This window comes from Sapajus apella, unplaced genomic scaffold, assembly GCF_009761245.1.
Source record: "Sapajus apella isolate SASKATOON/1434 unplaced genomic scaffold, GSC_monkey_1.0 scaffold10, whole genome shotgun sequence".
Lineage (NCBI taxonomy): Eukaryota > Metazoa > Chordata > Mammalia > Primates > Cebidae > Sapajus > Sapajus apella.
In genome coordinates, this window is record NW_022436950.1 from 3,882,696 (window position 1) to 3,907,170 (window position 24,475).

The window sequence follows — 24,475 nt, forward strand, 5'->3', positions numbered from 1 at the left end:
CAACAAGGCAGGCACACTGCCTCTGACAGTGCAAAGGAGGTTTCTCTGTCCCGAGGGAGTCCCAGCCCCTGCCTCCAGGCTGTGGGGCTTGGTGGAAAACCTTCCAGGCACGATAAGGAAATGGCAGCAGCACTGCCTGAGTCACTCGACTGCCAGCAAACACCCGTGGACAAAATAAAGTATTGCAGAGGCGAGAGAGCGGGCAGGTCTGGCTGGCCCTGGCATTGTGGCATAATGGTGCCTCGGGCAGGTGCCTCCTACAGCAGAGTGATCTTTTTAAAGCAGAAGGAGCATCATGCCACATCTCGGCTCTCAGAATGAAACCAATGCCCAGACAGTTAGGTGAATCTATGTCCCAGTTTACTAGGGTCAAGCCCAGTTTATGGTCAGTTAATAGCGCCCTCTGTCATTCTTAAAGATGCCCTACTCTGGACACGAAATTTCATGGCGTCCCCACTCACAACACAGTCTGCGTGATACTCTCCGCCCCCACCCCCTGCCTTGTGCCACCACCTTCCAGCAGCTCTGCTCTCCTGGCTGTACCTTGGGCCCTCTGGAGGGCCCCTCCTCAGAGACTGGCTGTATTTAAAAAATTTAATTAAAAAATAATAAGAGGAAATACAGCCAGGCCTGGTGGCTCATGCCTGTAATCCCAGCACTTTGGGAGGCCGAGGCAGTCAGATCACTTGAGCCCAGGAATTTGAGATCAGTCTGGGCAACATGGTGAAACCCTGTCTCTACTAAAAATCAGCCAGACAGGGTGGCCCATGCCTGTAATCCCAGCCACTCGGAAGGCAGAGGCAGGAGAATTGCTTGAACCCGGGAAGGAGAGGTTGCAGTGAGCCAAAATCACGTCACTACACTCAGCATGGGCAACAGAGTGGGTGTAAATAATTAAAAATACACCAAGTGACACATTCATTCACTTGCTTTAAGGTTTTTCTCAAATGCCATCATATCAGAGAGGTCCTCCCTAATCATCTTGCATAGTATAAGTTTTTTGATCAAATGAAATAATTTCCCCCTCATCTCACAGCCAGTGGTGTTACTGAGGTGTGTATCTTTGGGGTGGAGAAAAACGAGGATGTTAAGCTTTGGGGGATGATTATCTTGGTTTCTCTTTGCGGTCTGTAAAGCACTTTAATAGATGCAGAGATCTTTCCTACTTAAAACAATTTTAACACAAAATCCTCTGCAAAATCATTGTGTTAACAGTGCTGCATTTGTACATAATAATTATTTAAATTGCAGCATTCCCTCAATTATACTTTGAATCTTGATTCTAAAGCCACTTGATTGTCTGCGAACTTTCATCGTTTTGCTGATTTATGAAGTTTATGTGCAGCATGTGCTACAATGTCATTCCCGAATCCACCCTCCCCCACCCTCCCCCCCCCTCCCCCACCCTCCCCCAGCCAGCTTTCGTTTGCTCTCAGATGGCTGCAGCAGGCAAGGTCAAAGCCGGCTCTTCAATTGGGCATCCAAACCACCAACTGGAACAAGCAAGGCAGAAATGGAACTCATCACATGGTCGCATGAAAAATATAACCTGGACTATCTGTGTGGGGACTCTCTCATTTCATCCAAACCTACAGAACGAAACGGAAGAGGAGAAACAAGAAAGGCAAAGGTCACCCAGGAACAGAAAGTTTGGGAAAGCTGATTTGATAAGACCGTTGTAAGTTTATCAGGAGTTTCTGCGCCGTTAGTTAACATTTAGTCACCTACAAGCAAATGCTGGAGCCTTTTGTGGGGAGTACACTCCTCTGTAGGAGTGATCTTTTTAAAACATGAGCTGACACTCTCATGGAGGAGATGAGGAGATCTGTAACACAGCGGTCCCCAACTTTTCTGGCACTGGGGACCTTTCTGTCCAGGCCTCTCTCCTCGTCGGCTCCCAGATTCTCTTCACAGTGTCTTCCCTTCATTTTTTCTTCTCACAAAGACACCTGCCCTATTGGATGGAGCCCTTCTACTCCAGCACGGCTGGGTCTCCACCAGTTACCTCTGCAGTCCAGCCTGGTCGCACCCTGAGGTATTGGCAGCTGAGGCATCTGCATGTGACTATTGACTATTGGTGGGCAGGGGGCACAGCACAGCCCATCATCCCCTGTGAGAGCTACTTTAATGGAGACAGGGACCACAGAGTTCTTGAAGAGCCAGGGTGAGAAGGAGACAGGGATGAGAGAGTCGCTGGAGGAGGCTGGGAGCTCAGAAAGCTGCGTGTTTGTTAAATGAGTGAGATGTGAGCGTCCTGCAGATCTGTGGGGGAGTGTCCAATTGGGATGAGGCATGGAAGGAAGAGAGGGTCCCCAGAAGCATGAGGTGGGAGATGCCAAGGGCCTGAGAGACCCCATGCCCGGCATCCATAGTCGGGGAAGTGGCAAGACGGGTCCGAAGGGGATGAATCGGCTCTTGAAGGTGGTGGCTGTCCTCTCTCCTCTCCCTGGGACACATGTGGACAGCGCTTGAGCCCTGAGGTGTGTGTGGCTGGCAGGGCCTGTCCGGGGCCCAGAGCCCAGCATTTTGCAATTCCACTTGTTTGAATACTATGGATGCCCACATCATGTGTCAGCCCTAGGCATAGCAGAGGGTTTTCCAGGCATTCCACGTGTGTGTTCCAGGCACCACAGTTGGTGAACATGTGTGTACAAGCGTCCAAAGGACAACCTATGCCTCTCCAGGGGCCTGGGACCCCGAGTAAACAAAGACAGGGTACGTGCCCATGAGGGCAAGAGGGTGGCTCAGAGAAATCAGGTTCCACAAAAAGCAGAGACTTCGGTTTCCACTTTTAACCAAATGAACTATCTTCCTGACGCCGTGTAATTTAGGGTCCTGAGTTACTCCTGGGGAAGTCCCCAGATGGCTGTCACCTGCAGTCAGTGCCTCGGACGCCATCTGTTTGCACCAGAACCATTGTGGGAGCCAAATATTTTCCATTCCCTGGTCTGTGATCATCACCCCTCTCTCCTCTGAAGGTTTTACACCTCGCGCAGCGTGCTAAGCACAAATCACAAAACACTCATCACCTTGCAGCTTCCTTACAGTTAACAGCAGGAGCGGGACCGGCAGTGCCTCGTTTCTGAGGAGGCTCAGTCAGGATGTGTCAGAGTGTGTCCTGTTTGTACCCGGAACACAGCTGAAAATGGGGGGAGGGGAAATCCCAACAGCCAAGGGGCTGAAGTCTCAGGAATATAAAATAGAATTCATACTGTCTCTCTTAGCATGCTCTAAGTAGCCAAGTCACAGGGAAGGGGCCAAGGAGAGACAGTCAGTGTGAACCCAGGGCGTCCTGGAACCCTGAACAGCAGGGGTCCAACCTCTGTGGGAACAGAGGCCACCTAGCTACCCGTAGGAGGAATAGATGGAGTGCAGTGAGCAGGAAAGGGATAGTGCACACGCATGTGTTTGCACAAGCATGTGTGGGTGTGTCTCTGTATGTGTGATGAAGAGCTATCAGGCATATTGTCACTTTCTAGATACAAATTATACATATATATATAATTATACTTTAAGCTCTGGGATACATGTGCAGAACACGCAGGTTTGTACACATGTGCCATGGTGGTTCGCTGCACCCGTCCACCCATCATCTACATTAGGTATTTCTCCTAATGCTATCGCTCCCCTAGACCCCCAGCCCCCCAGCAGGCCCCAGTGTGTGATGTTCCCCTTCCTGTGTTCATATGTTCTAATTGTTTAACTCCCACTTATGACTGAGAACATGCGGCATTTGGTTTTCTTTTCTTGTGTTAGTTTGCTGAAAATGGTGGCTTCCAGCTTCATCCATGTCCCTGCAAAGGACATGAACTCATCCTTTGTTATGGCTGCATAGTATCCCATGGTGTATATGTGCCAGATTTTCTTTATCCAGTCTATCATTGATGAGCATTTGGGTTGGTTCCAAGTCTTTGCTATTGTGAACAGTGCTGCAGTCAACATAGGTGTGCATGTGTCTTTATGTTTTTAATGTGTACCCTACAACAATTTTTTCATTCTTTAAGGATAAGACTAATTAAATTTCAGATTATGACTTATTATATAAACTAACATGACATAGGAAAACTAAGGATGTTCATCTATTAAAAATAGGCCAGGCATTGGCTCATGCCTGTAATCCCAGCACTTTGGGTGGCTGGATCATCTGAGGTCAGGAGTTCAAGAGTAGCCTGGCCAGCATGGTGAAACCCTATCTCTACTAAAAAGACAAAAAAAAAATTAGCTGGGCATGGTGGCACAAACCTGTAGTTCCAGCCACTCAGAGACCGAGGCATGAGAATCACTTGAACACAGGAGGCAGAGGTTGCAGTAAGCCAATATCACATCACTGCATTCCAGCCTGAGTGACAGAGCAAGGCTGTCGAAAATAAGTAAATAAATAAAATAAAATATTTAATATTATCTTTGCAAAAAGCACCACGATAATGTAATATTATTAAGTTTTTGTATGACAGTTGATGTGTTCCATAAGTAAGAATTCCAAGTTAGAAATTCTTTTTAGCTTTTTCACATGTCACTGTGTTTGTTTAGAGTTGTCAAAAACACTCAAGCTTTATAATATGAAAATAAAATTATGCAATGGGGTTCCTTGTAAAAGTGGCCATTGGAAGAATAATGTGCATGGGAGTGAAGAAAGCAGTGCTCTCATTTTGAGTCCTAATGTATTCATGGTTTCTCTCCAAGCCCTGTCCAGGCTGGGAGATGCACAGGTCTGAGACTGAGCATGCTCAGTTTAACAAGGTTTGAGACATGAGTCTTGTGGACAAGCAGCATCTGGGGCCCAATATCCGCATCGGCCATGTGGCCAAGGTGGGCAGATCTGGAGGTCAGGAGATTGAGAACATCCTGGTTAACACAGTGAAATCCATCTCTACTAAAAATACAAAAAAAAAAAAAAAATTAGACAGGCATGGTGGCCAGGTGCCCGTAATCCCCGCTACTCAGGAGGCAGGAGAATCACTTGAACCCAGGAGGCAAAGGCTGCAGTGAGCCGAGATTGTGCCACTGCACTCCAGCCTGGTGAGAGAGTGAGACTCTGTCTTAAAAAACAAAAAAAAATCATTCTTTTATAAAGATACCTGCATGCATGTGTTCATTGCAGCACCATTCACAGTAGCAAAGACATGAAATCAGCCCAGATGCCCATCAGTGATAGACTGGGTAAAGAAAATGTGGTACCATGGAATACTATGTAGCCATAAAAAGGAACGAGATCATGTCCTTTGCAGGGACATGGAAGTCGTTATCCTCAGTTAACTAATGCAGGAACAGAAAACCAAACACTGCATGTTCTTACTTAAATGTGGGAGCTGAACAGTGAGGACAGTGAGAACCATGCGTCCCCCACAGACACATGGAGGAGAACAACACACATGTGGGGATCAACATACTTGGACACATGGGTAGGGCCTGTTGCGGCAGAGAACTGGGAGAGAGAGAGCATCAGGAAGAATAGCTAATGGACTCTGGGCTTAATACTAAGGTGATGGGTGGATCTGGGCAGCAAAGCACCAAGGCACACATTTACCTGTGTACCAGACCTGCACGTCCTGCACATGTACCCCAGAACTTAAAATTATTATTTTTACTTCAATGTTTATCTTATTTGACAATGTTCTTGAGGATGCAGTAAAAAGTAATATGATTCAGACTTGACCCTTGAAATACCTAGCTTTTTAACATGCTATATCACAAAATCGTAAGTGCTCATAAATCCCTTCTGCTGCACAGCGAAGCGTGAAGATTGTCTCCAAGAAACTCCTGTGAGGGGGTAAGACTCAGACTGAACCAGCCGCTTCTTGCTGGAACATCGTCTTTCCCTTGAGAAAACAACTGACAAACTCTGGACTTTGGGTTTTGCAGAGATTTTTTCTCAAAAGTGAATCCAGTGAACCCGAAGAAGAACAAACTATAGACAAGTGGTTGTTGCCAATGGTAAAATTTGAGCTGAGGCCACAAAATCACGCATGGATCAGAGGCCTGTTCCAGGCACAAGACAGATCCAGGGATTTTCACGTGACAGAGGGAGGGAAAGTTCGTTGATACAGGTTCCGATTCCACATCACAGCTGGTCTTGAGGAAGCTATGACTCGTCTAGCTGTGGTGTAGGATCAAAGCGGAATAGTCACAGTTAGCTAAAAAGGATATTAAAATACTGCTTCTTGTTCTATTAACTCATCCATGGGAGGACAGATTTTCTTCCTATACTTCATCCAGAACAACAGATTTCCACAGGCTGAGTGCAGAAACAGATACAAGCATCCGGATAGTTGCCATTCAGCCAGACACGAAAGAGACTTGAAAAGATGCAAAGTGGTAACACTCTTCTCGCCAGTTTTTTCTTTTAGTTTGACACTATATTCGTTATGCATAAAATGTTATTTATGTTAACATAAATGAGCTTACTTTATTTTTAAATGTACTAAAATATATATTTTATGAATCTCTAAGCTTTAATTATTTGTTTATTTTGGAGGTAGGATCTTGTTCTGTCACCCAGTCTGGAGTGCAGTGGTGCAGTCACGGCTCACTGCTGGCTCAAACTCCTGGACTCAAGTGATCCTCCCACCTCAGCCTCCCAAAGTGTTGGGATCACAGGCATGAGCCGCTGTGCCCAGCCAAATTTAATGTTTAACACAGTAAATTATCAATAGCTATAACTCATCTAGCAAAAACTTTTTGGGATCCTCAAAAATTGTTAAGAATATAAAGGGCTTCTAAGGCCAAAAGTTTGAAAACCAGCTTTTTAAGAGTCATTTTAAACATGGCGGTCACCTCTAAACCTCAGATTCTGTACTACTGTGAATTAATGGGACTAACTTGGCAGGTAGCCTTATGTAGAGTAAATATAACATTCATGTCAAAGTCCATTTCTCTTAAGAATATTACCTACCTATTCCTTCTGAAATTCTCAACATTAAATTTCAAAGTCTGCTTTTTTTTAATGTAGAAATTATGTGGTTACGGAAAAATAATACTATTTGGAACCCACAAAACACAGGGCCTCAGGCTTAACTAAAGCCTAAAGCATGGGTGTGTATTTCACACACTATTACTAATCGTGTAATCTCGACAACTCCGTCCTTCTGTTTAGTTTCAAAATCTTGTGTTTATCCTTAATTTTAAACAGGAAGAAATGATTTGTGCTTCTGTCTTCATTCTTAAACACAGCATCTCAACATTAAAAAAGAAAAAGGAGGGAAAAAAGTACAATCTGTTTTAAAGAGAGATCTTTGTATCAGACTAACAGTTCTCTAAAGGAAGGAAACCTGCTACTGAATGTCATCAGTCCCTTCTGCTTCTTGAAGACACTATGCCTGGCTCTTGATCTGCAGGGAACCCCCCGCCATTAATGACCATCAGTCATTTAAATGAACATAAGCAAATCAATTAAATTGGGTATATAACAAGGGAGGACTTCATTTCTATTTTAATATGCTATTTTTTTTCTTTCTGCAGGAATTTAACTGGGACATTTCCTGACTACCCTGACATTGAAGAAGGAGGGTCAGCTATTATTTTTTCTAACAAGACCACACAACAGGTACAAATATGCTTGAGAAATAAAATGTAAATATATCAAGTGACAGTCCTCTAAACTTTAAAATTAATGAGTTTATAGCATTATTAGATTTTGGTTATTTTCCTACAAATATTTACATGGAAATACTCTTGAGTGTTCAGCAATGAACACACTTTCATATTTATTCAAAGTGAGTTCATTTTTTTCCCATCTTATCTTTGAAGGAGATGTGATGACGTGTGAAGGTCACTTTCTTAGTAAATTCTGAGTAGCTCAACTGCAGGAGCCCTTCACGTTCTGGTCCCAGCCACCCTCTCCCTCTCATCTCTACGCCCTTCGCCATTGGCAGGCCCTTGGCTCCAGCAGTCCACTCACCTGTGCTCCCGGCTCATGCTGCTGCTCCTTTGAGTGTGCCATGCTCTCTCTTCCTGAGCTCTGGGTGCTCTTCTGCTTAGCGCCTGCTCCCCTGTCAAGGCCCAGCTCCTTGCCTTATTAATGTTCTTTGAGTGAAACACCTTTGATCATCTCTAAAGATGCTTCAGTGGCATTTGATGAAACTGACATCTAAAACTATTTTTTGAATGTCTTCATAAACTAGGAATAGGAAAATTCTTCTTAGCCTCACAGTATTTAGCATAGAAACCAAGAGAAGATTTGCATTATACTCAATGATGAGTCATTAGAGGCATTGTCCACGTGAAAATCGATAAGGACAATTTATCTTATCTCCTAAGGAAAATTTTCCCCAACTGCCCATCATAACCTGGGTGACTAACCCTTCCTCTAAAGCTCTGTGTTATTAACCTCACTCATTTGACACTTGCCCCGCGCTACTTCACGTGGATACTTTTCTTGTAATGCAGGGGGGCCTCCAAACATGCAACATTTTATTTGAATTTCTAGTATGCTGGTTCACCATTTACAAGCTTCTTTCATAACATTCATGTGCATGCTTTATCTATTCCTTAGCCTGCCAACTTCTCAAGAGGAAGGACTTTTAATTTGCATATATAAGCATTCAACAAATGTTTGCTGAACAAAAGAACAGAAGGCTTATCTTCTCCATGAGATTATAAACCTTCTGAGGGCAAGAACCTTATTTTACGATTCTTTAAAATCATAGAATTGAGTGCATAGTAAGTGTTAAATAATATTTATTTAGTTTTTCTTAATAAAGATAATATTAGTTTTATAGCCATGAGAACATAGTCTCTGATTTTTTAAATTAAATTCCAAACTTTTTCTTTCTTAAGGAAATATAACTGTTAAGTCTGTTGACAAAAATGTCAAAATCAAGAAAAGAATAATTGCTATCAGAACTATTGGTGAATATTTCCGTGGACATTCTAAAAAATAATTAAACAAGAAAAAGAAAAGAAGTGATAAATATTTTAAAGTGATAATTTTATCATTCCTATCTCCGTAGGAAACCTAATAAATTTAACAAGAAATTATATTGACAAATTATACAGAATTGTCCAGAATTATGCTGACAAAATCTCACTGAAGAAAATGAAACTTGAAGGATAGACTGAACAATTATCTGGATAAAAAGACTCAATAAAGTAGAAATACACACTATATTTTCATTATTCTATGAAGTTAAAGCAATCCAATTAAAATTAAAACAAGTTTTTATTGACGTAATTATTTTCAAGTATCTGAAGAATGAATGCATGGAAATATTCCAAAAGTTTATTTAAAACTATAATAAGAAACTTTCCATATTGATATAAAACAAATTATAAAGATATGAAGTAGCCAAAACACCACAATGCTGAAAAATGAATGGGCAGATAACAAAAAAAACAGACATTTGTTGAGCAAATATTCCGTGCCAGGTACGACGCAAGCACTTTATATGAGTCAACTCATTTAATTTCTCCAAACTCTGAAAATAAAAAATCTGCAAATTATATATGCAAATTAAAAGTCCTTCCTCTTGAGAAGTTGGCAGGCTAAGGAATAGATAAAGCATGCACATGAATGTTATGAAAGAAGCTTGTAAATGGTGAACCAGCATACGAGAAATTCAAATTCGCATTTAATAAGTTGCAGAGCTGAGACTCAAACTCAAGTAGTCTGACTTTAGAATAGTGTGCTCAGAAGCTGAATCAGGTATATATATCAGAATTCAGCAGTCTAATGATGACATTTCAAATAAATGGGGAAGGACAGCCTAATAAATAATATTATTTAGTAAATAATAATTGGCTCATCATTTGGCAGAATCAAGTAAAGTCTTCCTTATTATACAAAACAAATTTCAGATGAATTAAATATTTACATGTAAAAATGTTAAACCACAAATTACTAAAGAAATTGTTTGAATTGGAGAAAAATTTCATAAGCGTGTCACCATAGGCAAACACCATGCTCATATATTTAACTACATAAAACTCAAATAGCAAAATGGCCCAAAAAAATCCCAAATGAAGTTCAAGTTTTTTATTTATAATTTATTTATAATATTATATATATATAAATATATAAATATAAATATATAATATATAAATATATAAATATAAATATATAACATAAATATATAAATATATATAATATATAATATAAATATATATATATTATAAATATAATTTATTTATAATAAAGAAATAGTAATAAGAGGAGTTGCCATAGGTCAGAAGTCAACATCCTTTTTTTTGGAAAGGAACAAACAGTAAATATTTTAGGCTGTGGCACATACATTCTCTGCTGGCAACTACTCAACTCTGCCAATATGGCATTGATATGGTTTGGCTCTGTGTCCCCACCCAGATCTCCTCTTAAATCCCCACATGTCAAGGGAGAGACCTGATGGGGGTGGTTTCCCTCACACTGTTCTTGTAATAATGAATTCTCACAAGATCTGGTGGTTTTATAAGGGGCTATTCCTCCTTTGCGCCCTCTCTCTCTCTCTCTCTCTCTCTCTCTCTCTCACTCTCTCTCTGTTTTTCCCCTACCACCATGTAAGCCACGCTTGCTTCCCCTTCCACCATGATTATAAGTTTCCTGATGCCTCCCCAGCCATGCAGAACTGTGAGTCAATTAAACATGTTTTCTTCATAAATTACCCAAGTCTCAGGCAGTTCTTTATAGCAATGTGAGAATAGACTAATACAGGCAACAGAGAACCCATAGACAACATGTAAATGATGGGCATGGCTGCGTTCCAATCACACTTCATTTCAAAAATGAGCAGGCAGCAGGCCAGAGCTGACCCGTGCACCATAATTTGCTGACCCCTGCCATGAATGCTGTTCACGTCTGCCTTGTTTATTGCATTGACAAAGAAAACAGCCTGATGTTCTTTAACAGGGAATTAGTTAAGTAACATGAAGGTCTCTGCAACAGTAAAAACCAGGCTGTAACTCAGGGTTTCACGATCTCAGCATGACTGATCCTGCTGTTGGCCTCCCTGTGCCCCTTCCGTGAGCCCTCACGGTTAAGCACATGGGAAGTGCTCTTCCTTCAGTTCTCCATCAGAAGCCAACTTCCACTCCCAAAGCCTGCCTCAGCCCTCCTTAGGACTCCTGCCTCCTCCACTGAATTCCATGAGCACTAAATATCAACCCTATTATTTGGCAGTTTGTCAAGCCCTGCCTTTAGCGGTTATCGTTTTGATTTGGGGTTATTTCACTTTTTTTTTTACGAGTTTAGGTGTTGTCCCTCCAGCTAAATTGCCAGACACAAGTTGTATCTTGAAAGTCAATGGCAAGCATCCACACACATTTTATGTTCGGTTAGAAAGGTAGTGATTACAGAATTAAGAATGTTGGCAGAACATCTAAATTGTCCAGGAGAAACATTTTAAAAACTAGAAACAAAATAAAATTGAGGATGTCTGGTTAACACATTGAAAGAGAACAGAGGAGACCACAAAGCAGCTTAGCCTTGAAAAGCAGATGATTGAAGAGTCAGAATAGCATGATGATTACAAATCGCAGCTCCCCCACACTAGATCTGAAACCTTAGACAAGCTTCATTCCCCCCAGCCCCCGATTCAGTTTTCTCATCTATAAGTGGGGATTACTAGCAATACCTACCTTCCTGTACTGATGTAATGATTAGATGAGACAACACACATGAGGTACTTAGAACAGAGTTTGGCACATTGAAACCCTTCAGAAAATCTTAGCAGTTGTTAGTAACGTTAATAGTAGCAGTAATAGTAGCCATTGTAGTCAGAGTATGAGTAGAAAGCAGGCCAAGCATTATCAGTATAACAATATACATACAGGGTCAAATATATATTAATAAAACACAAAAATAATACAAGTATTTTTTATGAAATGAGCGTAACCTTGATGCCAAACCCCCAATAAAGATTGAACACACACAAAAAAACACAGACCAGTCTCCCTTATTAGTATTAACACAAACATTTTAACTAAAGTATTAGCACGCTAAAACCAGCACCACATTAAATTAGTAAAACACCATAATCCAGTGGTGATTAGTCCAGGATGCAAGAACGGTTTGGGTTTAGGATGTCTGTGAATGCACTGCATCATATTTAAAAATCCAAAAGGGAAAACCATAAGCTCGTCACTGTGGAGGCTGCAGGGGCATTTTACAAACTTAACATCCATTCTTGATACTTAAAAATAGAACTTTACAAAATTGGAATAGATGGATACTTGCTGAACATTATAAAATATTTCTTAGTTCAAAACGCACTATCATGCTTAAATAATTCACTAGAAACATTTCCACTAATGAATGTCAGGAAAAATACAAGAATGGCCACTATCACTACTATTATTTAACATTCTCCCGCAGGAACTACTAAACACTGTTAGACAAGAGAAAGAACACAGAGATACAGAAAGGGGAGATAACTTTTCTCACATACGTTCAATACTTGGAAAAGCAAAGAGAATAAACTAAAAAACTACTTTAAATAATGTGAGAAACGAGATGGGGGATAACAAAATTAATATGTAGAAAGCAATAGCTGTGGTGCATACAAACCGTAGCTAGCTAGAAAATAGAATGTAAGAGACCATTTATAACAGGAACAATACAAAGATAAAATGCCCAGGAATTAGCTTAATGATAAATGTACATTCTATGTGAAGAAAAACTTAAAACACTCCTGAGGGATGTGAAGAAATGGAAAAGCATACCATGCTCTTAGGTGGGAATGCTCAACACCATACATGCCTTGACTCCTAAACATCATCTATAAACATAATATGATACAAATAAAAATACCAATGGCATTATATTGAGGCACTGGGCAGAGAGGAGGCAGGGAGGATGACCAAACTAAACTTTAAGTAGAAAGGAAATAACCAAGAATAACCAGTGGAATTCTGAAAATGAAGCATAATGAGGAGGAACTAGCTTTGCCAGGTATTAAAACATATTCTTAGGAGCCCACTGGCACAGACAAAAGACTAAAAAGGCACAGCAATGAAAAAGAACAGAAACTCAAGAAATAGACCCAAATACATATGGAAATTTAGTATATAATAAAGATAGCATCTCAAATGTGAAAGAAAAAAATGAAAGAAATGGTATAAGAAGAGCCAGGTTGTCATCTAAAAAAATGAAAGAAAGAAAATTAGATACCTAATTCTTTATACTTACTCTGGAATGATTCCAAATAAACCAAAGACTTACCTATAAAATAAAACAAAAACACAAAAGGAATAAGGAAGCTAAGAAAGAAATATGTCATAACCTCATAATCGGAAAGACCTTTCTAACCACAGTACAAATCCAGGAATCATACCAGGAAAAAAAATGATAAATTCAACCACACACACAAAATTTGTTTAATCCTACGTGGAAAAAATTATCCTGAGTAAGGGAAATGACAGATGACACCCTGAGAGAATTATTTGTGATGAGTATCACAGACAAGAGACCTTTCTTCTAATATGTAAGGAACTCCTGCAGCTCTATAAGAAAAAGATTAATAATCCAATTCAAAAAAAAAAGCAAAAGGATATGACTAGACAGTTCTCAGAAAAGAAAACCCAAATGAATTCAAAACATACTAAAAGATGTTCAGCGTATGAAAAGACAATCAACCTCACACATATAAAAGAAATGTAAATTAAAACTACACTGACAGACAAAATTGATCAATTGAACCTCAACAAAATGCAAAACTTTTACACTTCAAAAGATACCATTAAGAAAATGAAAATACAAGTAGACTGGGAGAAAATATTTGCAAACTATCTACCTGCTAAAGGACTTATATTCAGAAAATACAAAGTACTCTTACACCTCAAATAAGAAGACAAACAATTCAATCAAAAAACAGGCAAAAGATTTGAACAGACAATTCACAAAGGAAGATATATGGATAGCTAATAAGAACATGAAAAGATGTTCAACATTATTCGTCATTAGGGTAATAAAAATTAAAACTGAAATGTAATGCTGTTTCACACTCATGAGGATGGATACTGAAAAAAGGCAATTATAGATGTTGAAGCTGTGGAGAAAAGGAAACCCTCATATATTGCCAGTGGGAATGTAAAATGTTGCCACTTTGGAAAACATCATGCCAGTTTTAAAAAGTTAAACATAAATTTACCAAAGGACCTAGCAATTCCTCTCTTAGGACTCTATCCAAAAGAAATGAAAACATACATCCACACAAAAACATTTGTAGATGAATGTTCATAGCAGCATTACTCATAATTGCCAAAAATTTGAAACAACTTAAATACATATCAACTGGGGAATAGATAAGTAAAATGTGGTGTGTCCATGCAACTGAAATTATTTGTCAATTAAAAAGGAACACACAACTGATACATGCTACAACGTGGATGAACTTAAAACATTATGCCATACAAAAACATTATGCAAAGTGAAAGAAACTAGACACAATAGACTATTATATGATTCCATTTATATGAAATGTCCAGGAAAAGTAAACTTGTAGATACAGAAAGTAGATTAGTGCTTGCTTGGTGATATGCTTTGGTTGTGTCCCCACCCAAATCTCATCTTGAATTGTAGTTCCCATAATACCCATTTTTCATGGGAGGGACCTGTTAGGAGGCAATTGAATCACGCAGGCTGTAACCTTCATGCTGTTCTCATGATAGTGAGTAGGTTCTCACGAGATTTAATGGCTTTATAAGGGGCTTTTCCCCCTTTGCTCAGCACTTCTCTCTCCTGCTGCCATGTGAAGAAGGATGTTTGCTTCCCCTTCCACCACGATTCTAAGTTTCCTGAGGCCTCCCCATCCATTCATAACTGTGAGTCAATTAAACCTCTTTCCTTTATAAATTACTCATTCTTGGGCATTTCTTCATGGCGCACGAGAATGGACTAATACATGTAGGAAGGAAAGAGAAAAGGGATTAGTAATTAATGGAAATGAGAGAATCATTTTGGGGTGATAAAAATGTTCTAAAACTGATTTATGGTAGTGCAACACAACTTGATATACTTGCTGAAAAACTATTGAATTGTACACTTGAAATGGGTGAGTATACTATATGCTTCAATAAAATTATATTTTGAAAAAAGAAACAGACACCAGGCCAGATTTGGCTCTGAGGCCAAAAAAAAAAAAAAAAAAAATGACGACTGACTTAATAGGCAGTAAAGTACTTTTTTAACTTTGGAAGATTTTGCTCGAGTTGATGAGCAGGCGCAAAATAAATTCAGTATTGGCTTCTTGAAAAAAACAAAACAACTACATTTTTCACTCATGCCACGGGCAAACAAGATGCACTATGGCAAGCATATGCAGACACTGGCCCTCGCCTACACTGCTGGCAGAAGGGTGGATGGACACAACCCATGATGGGAAGTTCAACAGTATTACAAATGTGCATACACTTGATCCAGTATTTTTACTTTAAGGAATTTATCCTGCAGATATGTTGACCACCTGCAAAGTGATATTTGCATGCATTTATTCGTGGCAACAATCTTAGTAATAGCAAAAGATTAAAAATAACCTCAATCTCATTTGGTAGGGGAACGGACAAATAAAGTGTTACAATACACCTGTAAAAAATGAACCATGAAGCTCTATATGTACCACCAAGGAAAGATGGCCAAGATATATTATTAGGTGAAAATGCAGAACAAGAACAGTGTGTATAATATGCTAACATTTGTATAAATGACAAATTGATGTTTATAATGTGCATTTGTGTGTTTACATGTGTACATCTGTGTGCACTTGGAAGATTTTATTATAACTGAGTTCAGGCAAAATAAATTTTGTATTGGTTTTAAAAACGAGACACCTTGGGCCAGGCGCGGTGGCTCACGCCTGTGATCCCAGCACTTTGGGAGGCCGAGGCGGGTGGATCACGAGGTCAAGAGATCGAGACCATACTGGTCAACATGGTGAAACCCCGTCTCTACTAAAAATACAAAAAATTAGCTGGGCATGGTGGCGCGTGCTTGTAATCCCAGCTACTCAGGAGGTTGAAGCAGAATTGCCTGAACCCAGGAGGCGGAGGTTGTGGTGAGCCGAGATCGCGCCATTGCACTCCAGCCTGGGTAACAAGAGCGAAACTCTGTCTCAAAAAAAAAAAAAAAAAAAAACCAGAAACCACCAATGACATACTGTTTTTCACCTACACAATTGGCAACATAACACAAGAAGGTTAGTATGCTCTGTGTGTGTGTGTGTGTGTGTGTGTGTGTGTGTGATATATGTATAGGTGCATGTATGTACATAAAATGTCTTTGGAAGCATATCCAAAGTATTTGGGTTGACTTTTTAGCAAGTCTATTGTGATAGCCTCATGCTGGGAGTCACCACAAAGCCCAGTAGCCTGCTTAGCCCAAGACTCCAGCAGATCTCTGCTGAGGAACTCAGCAGCCCTCAAGGGCCACCACACAACCACCTGCAACTTTCACTACAGAGGACCCCTCAGGATTTTTGTTTTTGTTTGTTTGTTTGTGTGTGTGTGTGTGTGTTTTGAGACGAAGTTTTGCTCTTGTTGCCCAGGCTGGAGTGCAATGGCACGATCTTGGCTTGCTGCAACTTCCGCCTCCTGGGTCAAGTGATTCTTCTGCCTCAGCCTCCTGAGTAGCTGGGATTATAGGCATGCGCCACCATGCCTGGCTAATTTTGTATTTTTAGTGGAGACGGGGTTTCTCCATGTTTGTCAGGTCAGTCTCGAACCCCCAACCTTGGGTAATCCGCCTACCTCGGTCTCCCAAAGTGCTGGGATTACAGATGTGAGCCAGTGCGCCCGGCCCAGGGTTTGTTATCATGAACCCCAGCAGCATATTCTGCAAAGAGCTCTACAGTTTTCACAGTTGAGGAAACCAATTGCCTGCACAGAAGCAGTGGACCTTCTTCAGCATTCACCACTAAGGACATTGCATTTCTTTGCACCTTCACAGTCTCCAGGTGCCTGAGTCTTCTACCCATCGCTCCCTGAGCCACCCAGAGCCACATGACTGCTTCTACCACAGTGACCCCAGCCCAGCGACCCACTCCAGTGGCCCTCATGTTCTCCAGGTGCCTAAGTCACTGCACCTCTTTCTTGAAACCACCCCAGCTACTGCCTCCACAGGTGCTCTGGGCCAGGGACCCAGAGCAGCTACTGCATGCATGCCAGAAAACAACCTTGGAGCCCCCTATCATAGACTTCAATCCCACCACTGCATACACTCAAGGCAGACTCCTGTAGCCAGGCTATTGCAATAGCTGCTAGCCTGGCCCCCGCAACTAAGTGAGCATAATCAGCTTGCCATGTCCACCAGCGCCTGTCCCCACACTGTGCTTGTTCCAAAAGCTGGCCACTGTAGCTAGATGTGCATGCTCCCCTCCAGCTCAGTCTGAAGCTGCCTATGCACACAGATGGTGTTGCTGCCCTGCAGCTGGCCTCTGCAGTTATGTGTATGCAAGCTGCTGGCCCCCACTGCCACATGTACACCTGCAGCTGGCCCCAGCCACAAAAACTATGCAGATGCCAACATCAAAGACTCCAGCTGCTTGAGATGGCAAAACTCAATGCTCTCCCAGATTTGGAGCCACCACATGCCCCCACACTTGGTACTTCACACCGCTAGACCTGTTGCTCTGGTGCCCCCAGCATCCCTCTGTCCTTCCACCCTGCTGCCCACAGGTGAAAGTCTTTTCTTCCAGAGCCAGTCCATAAAGTCTGAAAGAGGTGACTACTTCTTGAAATGTGCAGACTCATTCATAGACTACATGAAGAATCAGGGAAACATGACACCACCAACGGAACACAATAAACTTTCAGTAACTGACCGTAAGGAGTTGGAGATCCATGAATTACATGACAAAGAATTCAAAATAAGTATTCTCAAGAACTTCAACAAATTACAAGACAATAAAAATAAACTAATGAAATCAGGAAAATAATAACAGAACAAAATGAAAAAAGGAATCTACAAGACAATCAGAAAGTAATTAACAAAGTGGCAGCAATAAGTTCTTCCTGCCAATAATTATTTAAAATGTAAATGAATTAAATTATTCAATCAAAAGACATAGAGTGGATGAATGGATCTTTTAAAAATTATCCAACTGTGTGCTGTATACAAGAGAGTCACTTTGCCTTTAAGGACACACATAAAATGAAGGTGAAGGGATAGAAAAAGATATTCCATGTAAATTGCATCCAAAAGAAAGCAGGGGTAGCTATAATTATATCTGACAAAATATACTTTAAGTCAAAAACTGTAAAAAAGGGCAAGTAAGATCATTATATAATTCTAAAGGGATCATTTCATCAATAGGAGATAACAGTTGCAAATATGCATGTACCAAACATCAGAGCACATAAAAATGAAAAACAAATATTAATAGATCTGAAGGGAGAGACAGATTACAATACAATAATAGTAGGGAATTTTAATACCTCACTTTCAACAGTGAAACATCATTCAAACATAAAAGCAATAAGGAAACAATGAATTTGAACTACACTTTAGACTAAATGGACCTAATACACATATACAGAACATTTGATTCAACAGCAGGAGAATATACATTGCTTTCAAATGCACATAGAACATTCCCCAGGATGAGTCATATATTCAGCCACAAAACAAGCCTTAAACAAATTTAAAAGGATGAAAATCATATCAAGCATATATTTTCAGACTGCAATGGTGTGAAACCAGAAATCAATAAAAGGAAAAATCTTTGAAATTTCACAAATAGGTGGAAATTAACAACATGCTCCTAAACCACCAATGGATCAAAGAAGAAATTTAAAGGTAAACTTTAAAATGTCTTGAAACCAATAAAAATGGAAACACAATATACTAAACCTGTGAAATGCAACAACAGCAGTACTAAGATGAAAGTTTATAGCAATAAATACCTACACCAGAAAAGAATAAAGATCTCAAACAACCTAACATTATACCTCAAGGAACCAGAAAAAGAAAAACAAACTAGTAATAAGTACAAAATTAGTAGAGGACAGAAATAAAGATTAGAGCAAAAATAAATGAAATAGAGCCTCAAAAAAAAAAAATAGAAAAGGTAAACTAAAAGTTGGTTTTTGGAAAAATAAAAAGTTGACAGACTGTTAACTAGACTAGGAAAGAAAAGAGTCAGACAAATAAAATTACAAATGAAAGAGGAGATATTACAACTGATACCATTGAAATACAAAAGATCGTGAGACTACTATGAATAATTGTATAGCAGCAAATTCGTTAGCCTAGAAGAAATGGATAAGTTCCTATAAACATACAATGGGACTAATCACGAAAAAATAGAAAATCATAATGAGTGGAGAAATGGAATCTGTAATCAAAATCCTTCCCACAAAAAGCCCAGGAACAGATGGCCTCTTGTGCGAATTCTACCAAACATGTAAAGAACTAATACCAATGCTTCTTAAATTTTTCCCAAAAATCGAAGAGAAAGAAATACTTCCAAATTCATTTATGAGGCCAGCACAAACCTGATACCAAAGCCAGACAAGACATTGAAATAAAAGAAAATTATAAGCCAATATTGATGATGAGCATAGGTGCAGAAATCCTCAACAAAATACTAGCAGACCAAATTCAAGAGCACATTAAAAGGATCATTGACCATGATCAAGCAGGATTTATCCTTGGGACACAACAGTGGTTCAACCTATCCAAATCAGGCAGTGTAATACACCACATTAACATAATGAGGGATAAAAATCATATGATCATTTTAATAGATGCAAAAAAGGCATTTGACAATATTCAGGACACTTTAATGATAAAAACTCAACAAATTATGCAGAGAAGAACTTACTCAGCATAATAAAGACTGTGTATGAAAAGCCTACGGCTAACGTCATCCTCAATAGTGAAAATCTGGATTTTCCCTCTAAGATCTGGAACAAGATAAGGATGCCCACTCTTGCCACTTTTATTCAACCTAGTTCAGAAGTGCTAGCCAGAGCAATTAGGCAAGAATAAGAAATAGAAGGCAATCAAATAGGAAGAGAAGAAGTGAAATTGTCTGTTTTCTGACAGCCTGATCTCACATATAGAAAAACCCAGAGGCCAGGCTTGGTGGCTCACGCCTGTAATCCCAGCACTTTGGGAGGCTGAGGTGGGAGGATTACTTTAGCACAGGTTTTCAAGAATAGCCTGGGAAACATAGTGAGACACTGTCTGTATTAAATTTTTAAAAAATTTAAAAAGAAAACCCCAGAGACTCCACTAAAAATGCTATTAGAACTGACAAACTTAGTAAAGTTGCAAAATACAAAATCAACAAACAAAAGATCAGTAGCATTTGTATAGACTAACAATAAACCCTCCAAAAAAAGAACTCAAGAAAACTATCCCATTTATAGTAACATTTTAAAAAGGTAGGTATAAATATAATCAAGGTGGTGAAGGATTTGCATATTGAAACCTGCAAAATATGGGTGGAAGAATTTTAAGAGGACACAAGTAAATAGAAAGATATCCTGTACTCATGAATTGGAAGAATTAATGTTGTAAAAATGTGCATATTACCCAAAGTGATCTCTAGATTCAGTGTAATCACTATCAAAATTTCAGTGATCCTTTTTCACAGAAATAGAAAAAGTAATTGTAAAATTTATATGGAGCCACAAAACATCTCAAATATCCAGTGAAATCTGGGGCTAAAAGAACAAAGCTAGAGACATCACACTTCCTGATTTCCAAATATATTACAAAGCTACAGAAAGCAAAACAGCATGATACTAGAATAAAAACAGACATATAGATCAATGGAACAGAACAGAGAACCCAAAAATAAACCCACACACTACAGCAAACGGATTTTCAACAAAGGTGTCAAGGACACACAATGGAAGAGGGATAAGTCTCTGATAAATGGTGTGAGAAAACTGGATATTCACATGCAAAACAAGGAAATCGAACCCTTATTTCACACCATATACAAAAATCAACTCAAAATGAATGAAAGCCATGAACAAAAGACCAAAAACTATAAAACTACTGTAAGAAAACAAAGTTATTGGTACAAATTTTAGTGTGACTCCAGGAAAATAAAAAGAAAGAAAACACAGGGGAAAGCTCCATGACATCGGTCTGGGCAGTGATTTTTCCGGATATGACCCCAAGGGCACAGGCAACAAAAGTAAAAATAGGTAAATGAGATTGCACCAAACTAAAAAGCTTCGGCACAGCAAGAAAACAAAAGAGTCAGCCTATGAATTGGGAGAAAATATTTGCAAACCATACATTTGATAAGACACTAATATCCAAAATATATAAAGAATTTAAACAATGATATAGCAAGAAAGCAACCTAATTTAAATTGGGCAAAGGACATGAATAGACATTTCTCAAAAGAAGACATACAAATGGTCAACATGTATACAGAAAAATGCTCAACGCCACAGACCTACGCAAATTAAACAATAAGATATTACCTCACACTTGTTAGGATGGCTGCTCTCAAAAAGACAAAAGATAACAAGTGTTGGCAAGAATGTAAGAAAAGGGGACCCTTGTATGCTATTGGTGGGAATGTCAATTAACACTGCCATTATGTTAAAACAGTGTGGAAGTTCCTCAAAAAATGAAAAATAGAACTACCATATGATCCAGCAATCCCACTACTGAGTATGTATCCAAAGGAATTGAAATCAGTGCTTCAAGGAGATGTCTGCATGCCCATGTTCACTGCAGCATCGCTTACAATAGCCAAGATATGGAAGCAACCTCAGTGTTCTTCAGTGGATGAATGGATAAACATAATGTATTATATATACCCAATGGAACACTATTCAGCTTTAAAAAAGAAGGAAATTTTTGTCATCTGTGATAGCACGCATGAACCTCGAGGACATTATGCTAAGTGAAGTAAGCCAACCACAGAAAGACAAATACTGCATGATCTCATTAACTTATGGAAGCAGAGAGTAGAATAGTGATTACCAGGGATGGGAGGGGAAGATCAGGGATGTTGGTCAAAGGGTACAGAGTTTCCAATAGGCAGGAGAGGAAAAAGTTCTGAACATGTATTGTCCAGCATGGTGACTATAATTAACAATACTGCATCATAGATTTTTTTAATTGCTAAGAAAATAGATTGTTAAATGTTCTCATCACACACAAAAAAATGCTAAGTATGTAAGGTGATGGACATGTTAATTAGCTTGATTTAATCATTCCACAATGTGTACGTATATCAAAACATCATGTTGTATACTGTAAATATATTAAATTTGTCAACTGTGTCTTAATAAAAAATAAAAAGAGAAAGTGGATCTTCTTGGCTAGTTAATAGTATGGGGAGGAAACTTTTCACTGTATGTATGTATAGCTAGTCTTTCATAATCTTTGAATTATGAACCACGAAAATACGATACTCAAAAATTTAAACTAATAAACTATAAAAGGAGAGAGATGAAATAAACCATTTAATTGATAAGACTTTAAAAGGCTTACCTGATAAGGCCACAGTGAAATGTATACTTTACAAATAAGGATGTCATCCTTTTTAAAGTTGCTCATATTTTACATATGAGACTTTTTTTTAAGCCTTTACATTTCTGAAAGTTTTGCAGTTTCTAACGTTCAGACAAGGTCTGTGTTCCAAGTGCTCCAGTACAATGAAGACCTAGGCAGCCACACCTTGATTCTGTGAGCAATGGTGAGCCTCTGTTTGTTTGTTTGTTCTGTGTTGCTTCATTTTTTGAGGCAGGATCTCACTCTGTCACCCAGGCTGGAGTGCAGTGGCTGGATCATAGCTCACTGCAGCCTCTACTTCCCAGGCTCAGGCAATCCTCACACCTCAGCCTCCCACATGGCTGGGACTACAGATGTGCACCACCACACCTGGCTAATTTTTTGTATGTTTTGTAGACATGGGGTTTTGCCACATTGCACAGGCTGGGAAAAGATCATTTTTGCATTGTCAAATATGTGCACAGCACACGCTTCACCTCTCACCTTACTCCACACTAGGGTAAAACGATATAGTCCCTGTCTCCTCATCCCCAATTGTTTTAATTGCTCCGTTTTCAGAGGCAATGGCTGTACTTAAATTTGGAGCATGTCACTCCGTTACATTCCTTTGCACTTTGACCACATGTGTATGTACCTGAGACCGGAGTATGGATTGTTGGTTTCACTCTGCACATTTTGCACGATGGAGTAAGTTGATGTGTGTTCTGCGTCTTGCCTCCTTTCTCTCTACATTATGAAATTCGTCCTGGTTAGTGCCTGCAGAATCCCAGCTCAGCTACTCACCAGCTGTGTGTCCCTGCCGGGATACTGCACTCTGAGTATCCCAGTTCCCTCATCCATAAAATAGGACAAGAACAGCAAACCCCGTAAGGCTGGTGTAGCAGCAAAGGAGTCTGTCTGTGAGAGGCTCTCAGAACCATGTCTCGCAGATCCTAAGTGCCGTGTACGGAGATGCTGGCTCCATTTTAGAGCTGAGGAAACTGAGTCTCAGAGAGCTTATGCAACTTGTCTTGGCCACATGATGAGTGATGAACAGATCCCCCGCCCACGGGGGCCAAACAGGAAGGTGAGTCCTGTCATTGTCACCTTTTTATCTCCTGGAATTCACAGCTCTCTATGGCAGTGAGTGAGTGCTCAGTGAACACTGTTGTATTGAACTGAATTATATGGTTTATAACAAATCTACAATAATTCTCCAGTAGTGCTAATCCTATGTGAACTAGGTACTTTTTAACAAATATTTTACGATTTAGGAGGAAAACAGATCTTTTGTCACTGTAGGGGATGTAAATTAAATCACTGGTGAAATAAACCAACTCATGAAAACGGAAGTTATTACAAGAATGGCTGTTGCCATCGGACCCTGGCAGGAAACAGTGGCATCCTCCCCCTGGATTTCGACGAGTTGTGGGCAGGGCTGGCACACCCAGGGGTTGTTGAGACATGGAGAAAGCTGTAACCTCCCCTAGAGTTTGTGGAACCTCCAAGAGCTGGAGTGGGTGGAATTAGGGAAGAAACTGGGCTCAGAAGTGTCCAGACTCTCTCTCCATCTACAGAGGCTGCTGCCCCCCACTTATGAGTCCAGCTAAGGGTAGATGGCGGCAGGAGCCCTGCCATGCTCCAAAAGGGGTCAGCCTGCAGGGTCCAGGGCCAGGCAGAGAGGTGATACTGACCAGCACGAATACTTCCTTCCAGACAGGAAAAACAGTCCTCCTCCTGATAAGGACCTGTGAAAATGCTATGATTGTTTTGGTTTTCACTAGGTTATTGAGGATATCATTGCAAAGCAAGAAGAAGAAGAAAAAAATGAAAAGAAGAAAAAGAAGAAAAAGGAAAAACAACCTAAGAAAGCCAAAAAGCAAAAGAAGGGAACAAAGGAAGAAAATAAGGTAAAATATTTGTATTGAATTTTAGAAATCTGATTTCATTTTCTTTCTAGTGACTTTTTTGCTTTGAGTCAATGAGACATTTCCAGATCTGTTGGGTTTGCAGCCATTTGTTTCCTAGAGAAACCGTGTTATCTACCAACAGGTTTTCAATTTTCAAATATTGATCAACAATCCATTG

The 24,475-nt window shown here is 39.8% G+C and overlaps 1 protein-coding gene across 1 annotated transcript in view; it reads left to right on the forward strand.

Annotated features, from left to right (window-relative positions):
• IQCA1 (IQ motif containing with AAA domain 1) overlaps positions 1-24,475 on the forward strand; it is a 170,849-nt gene that overhangs the window by 62,394 nt on the left and 83,980 nt on the right. Inside the window, exons 7-8 of the mRNA XM_032277697.1 lie at positions 7,459-7,543; positions 24,172-24,297. Coding sequence (XP_032133588.1) covers positions 7,459-7,543; positions 24,172-24,297 — 211 coding nt within the window. The remainder of the gene's footprint in view (positions 1-7,458; positions 7,544-24,171; positions 24,298-24,475) is intronic.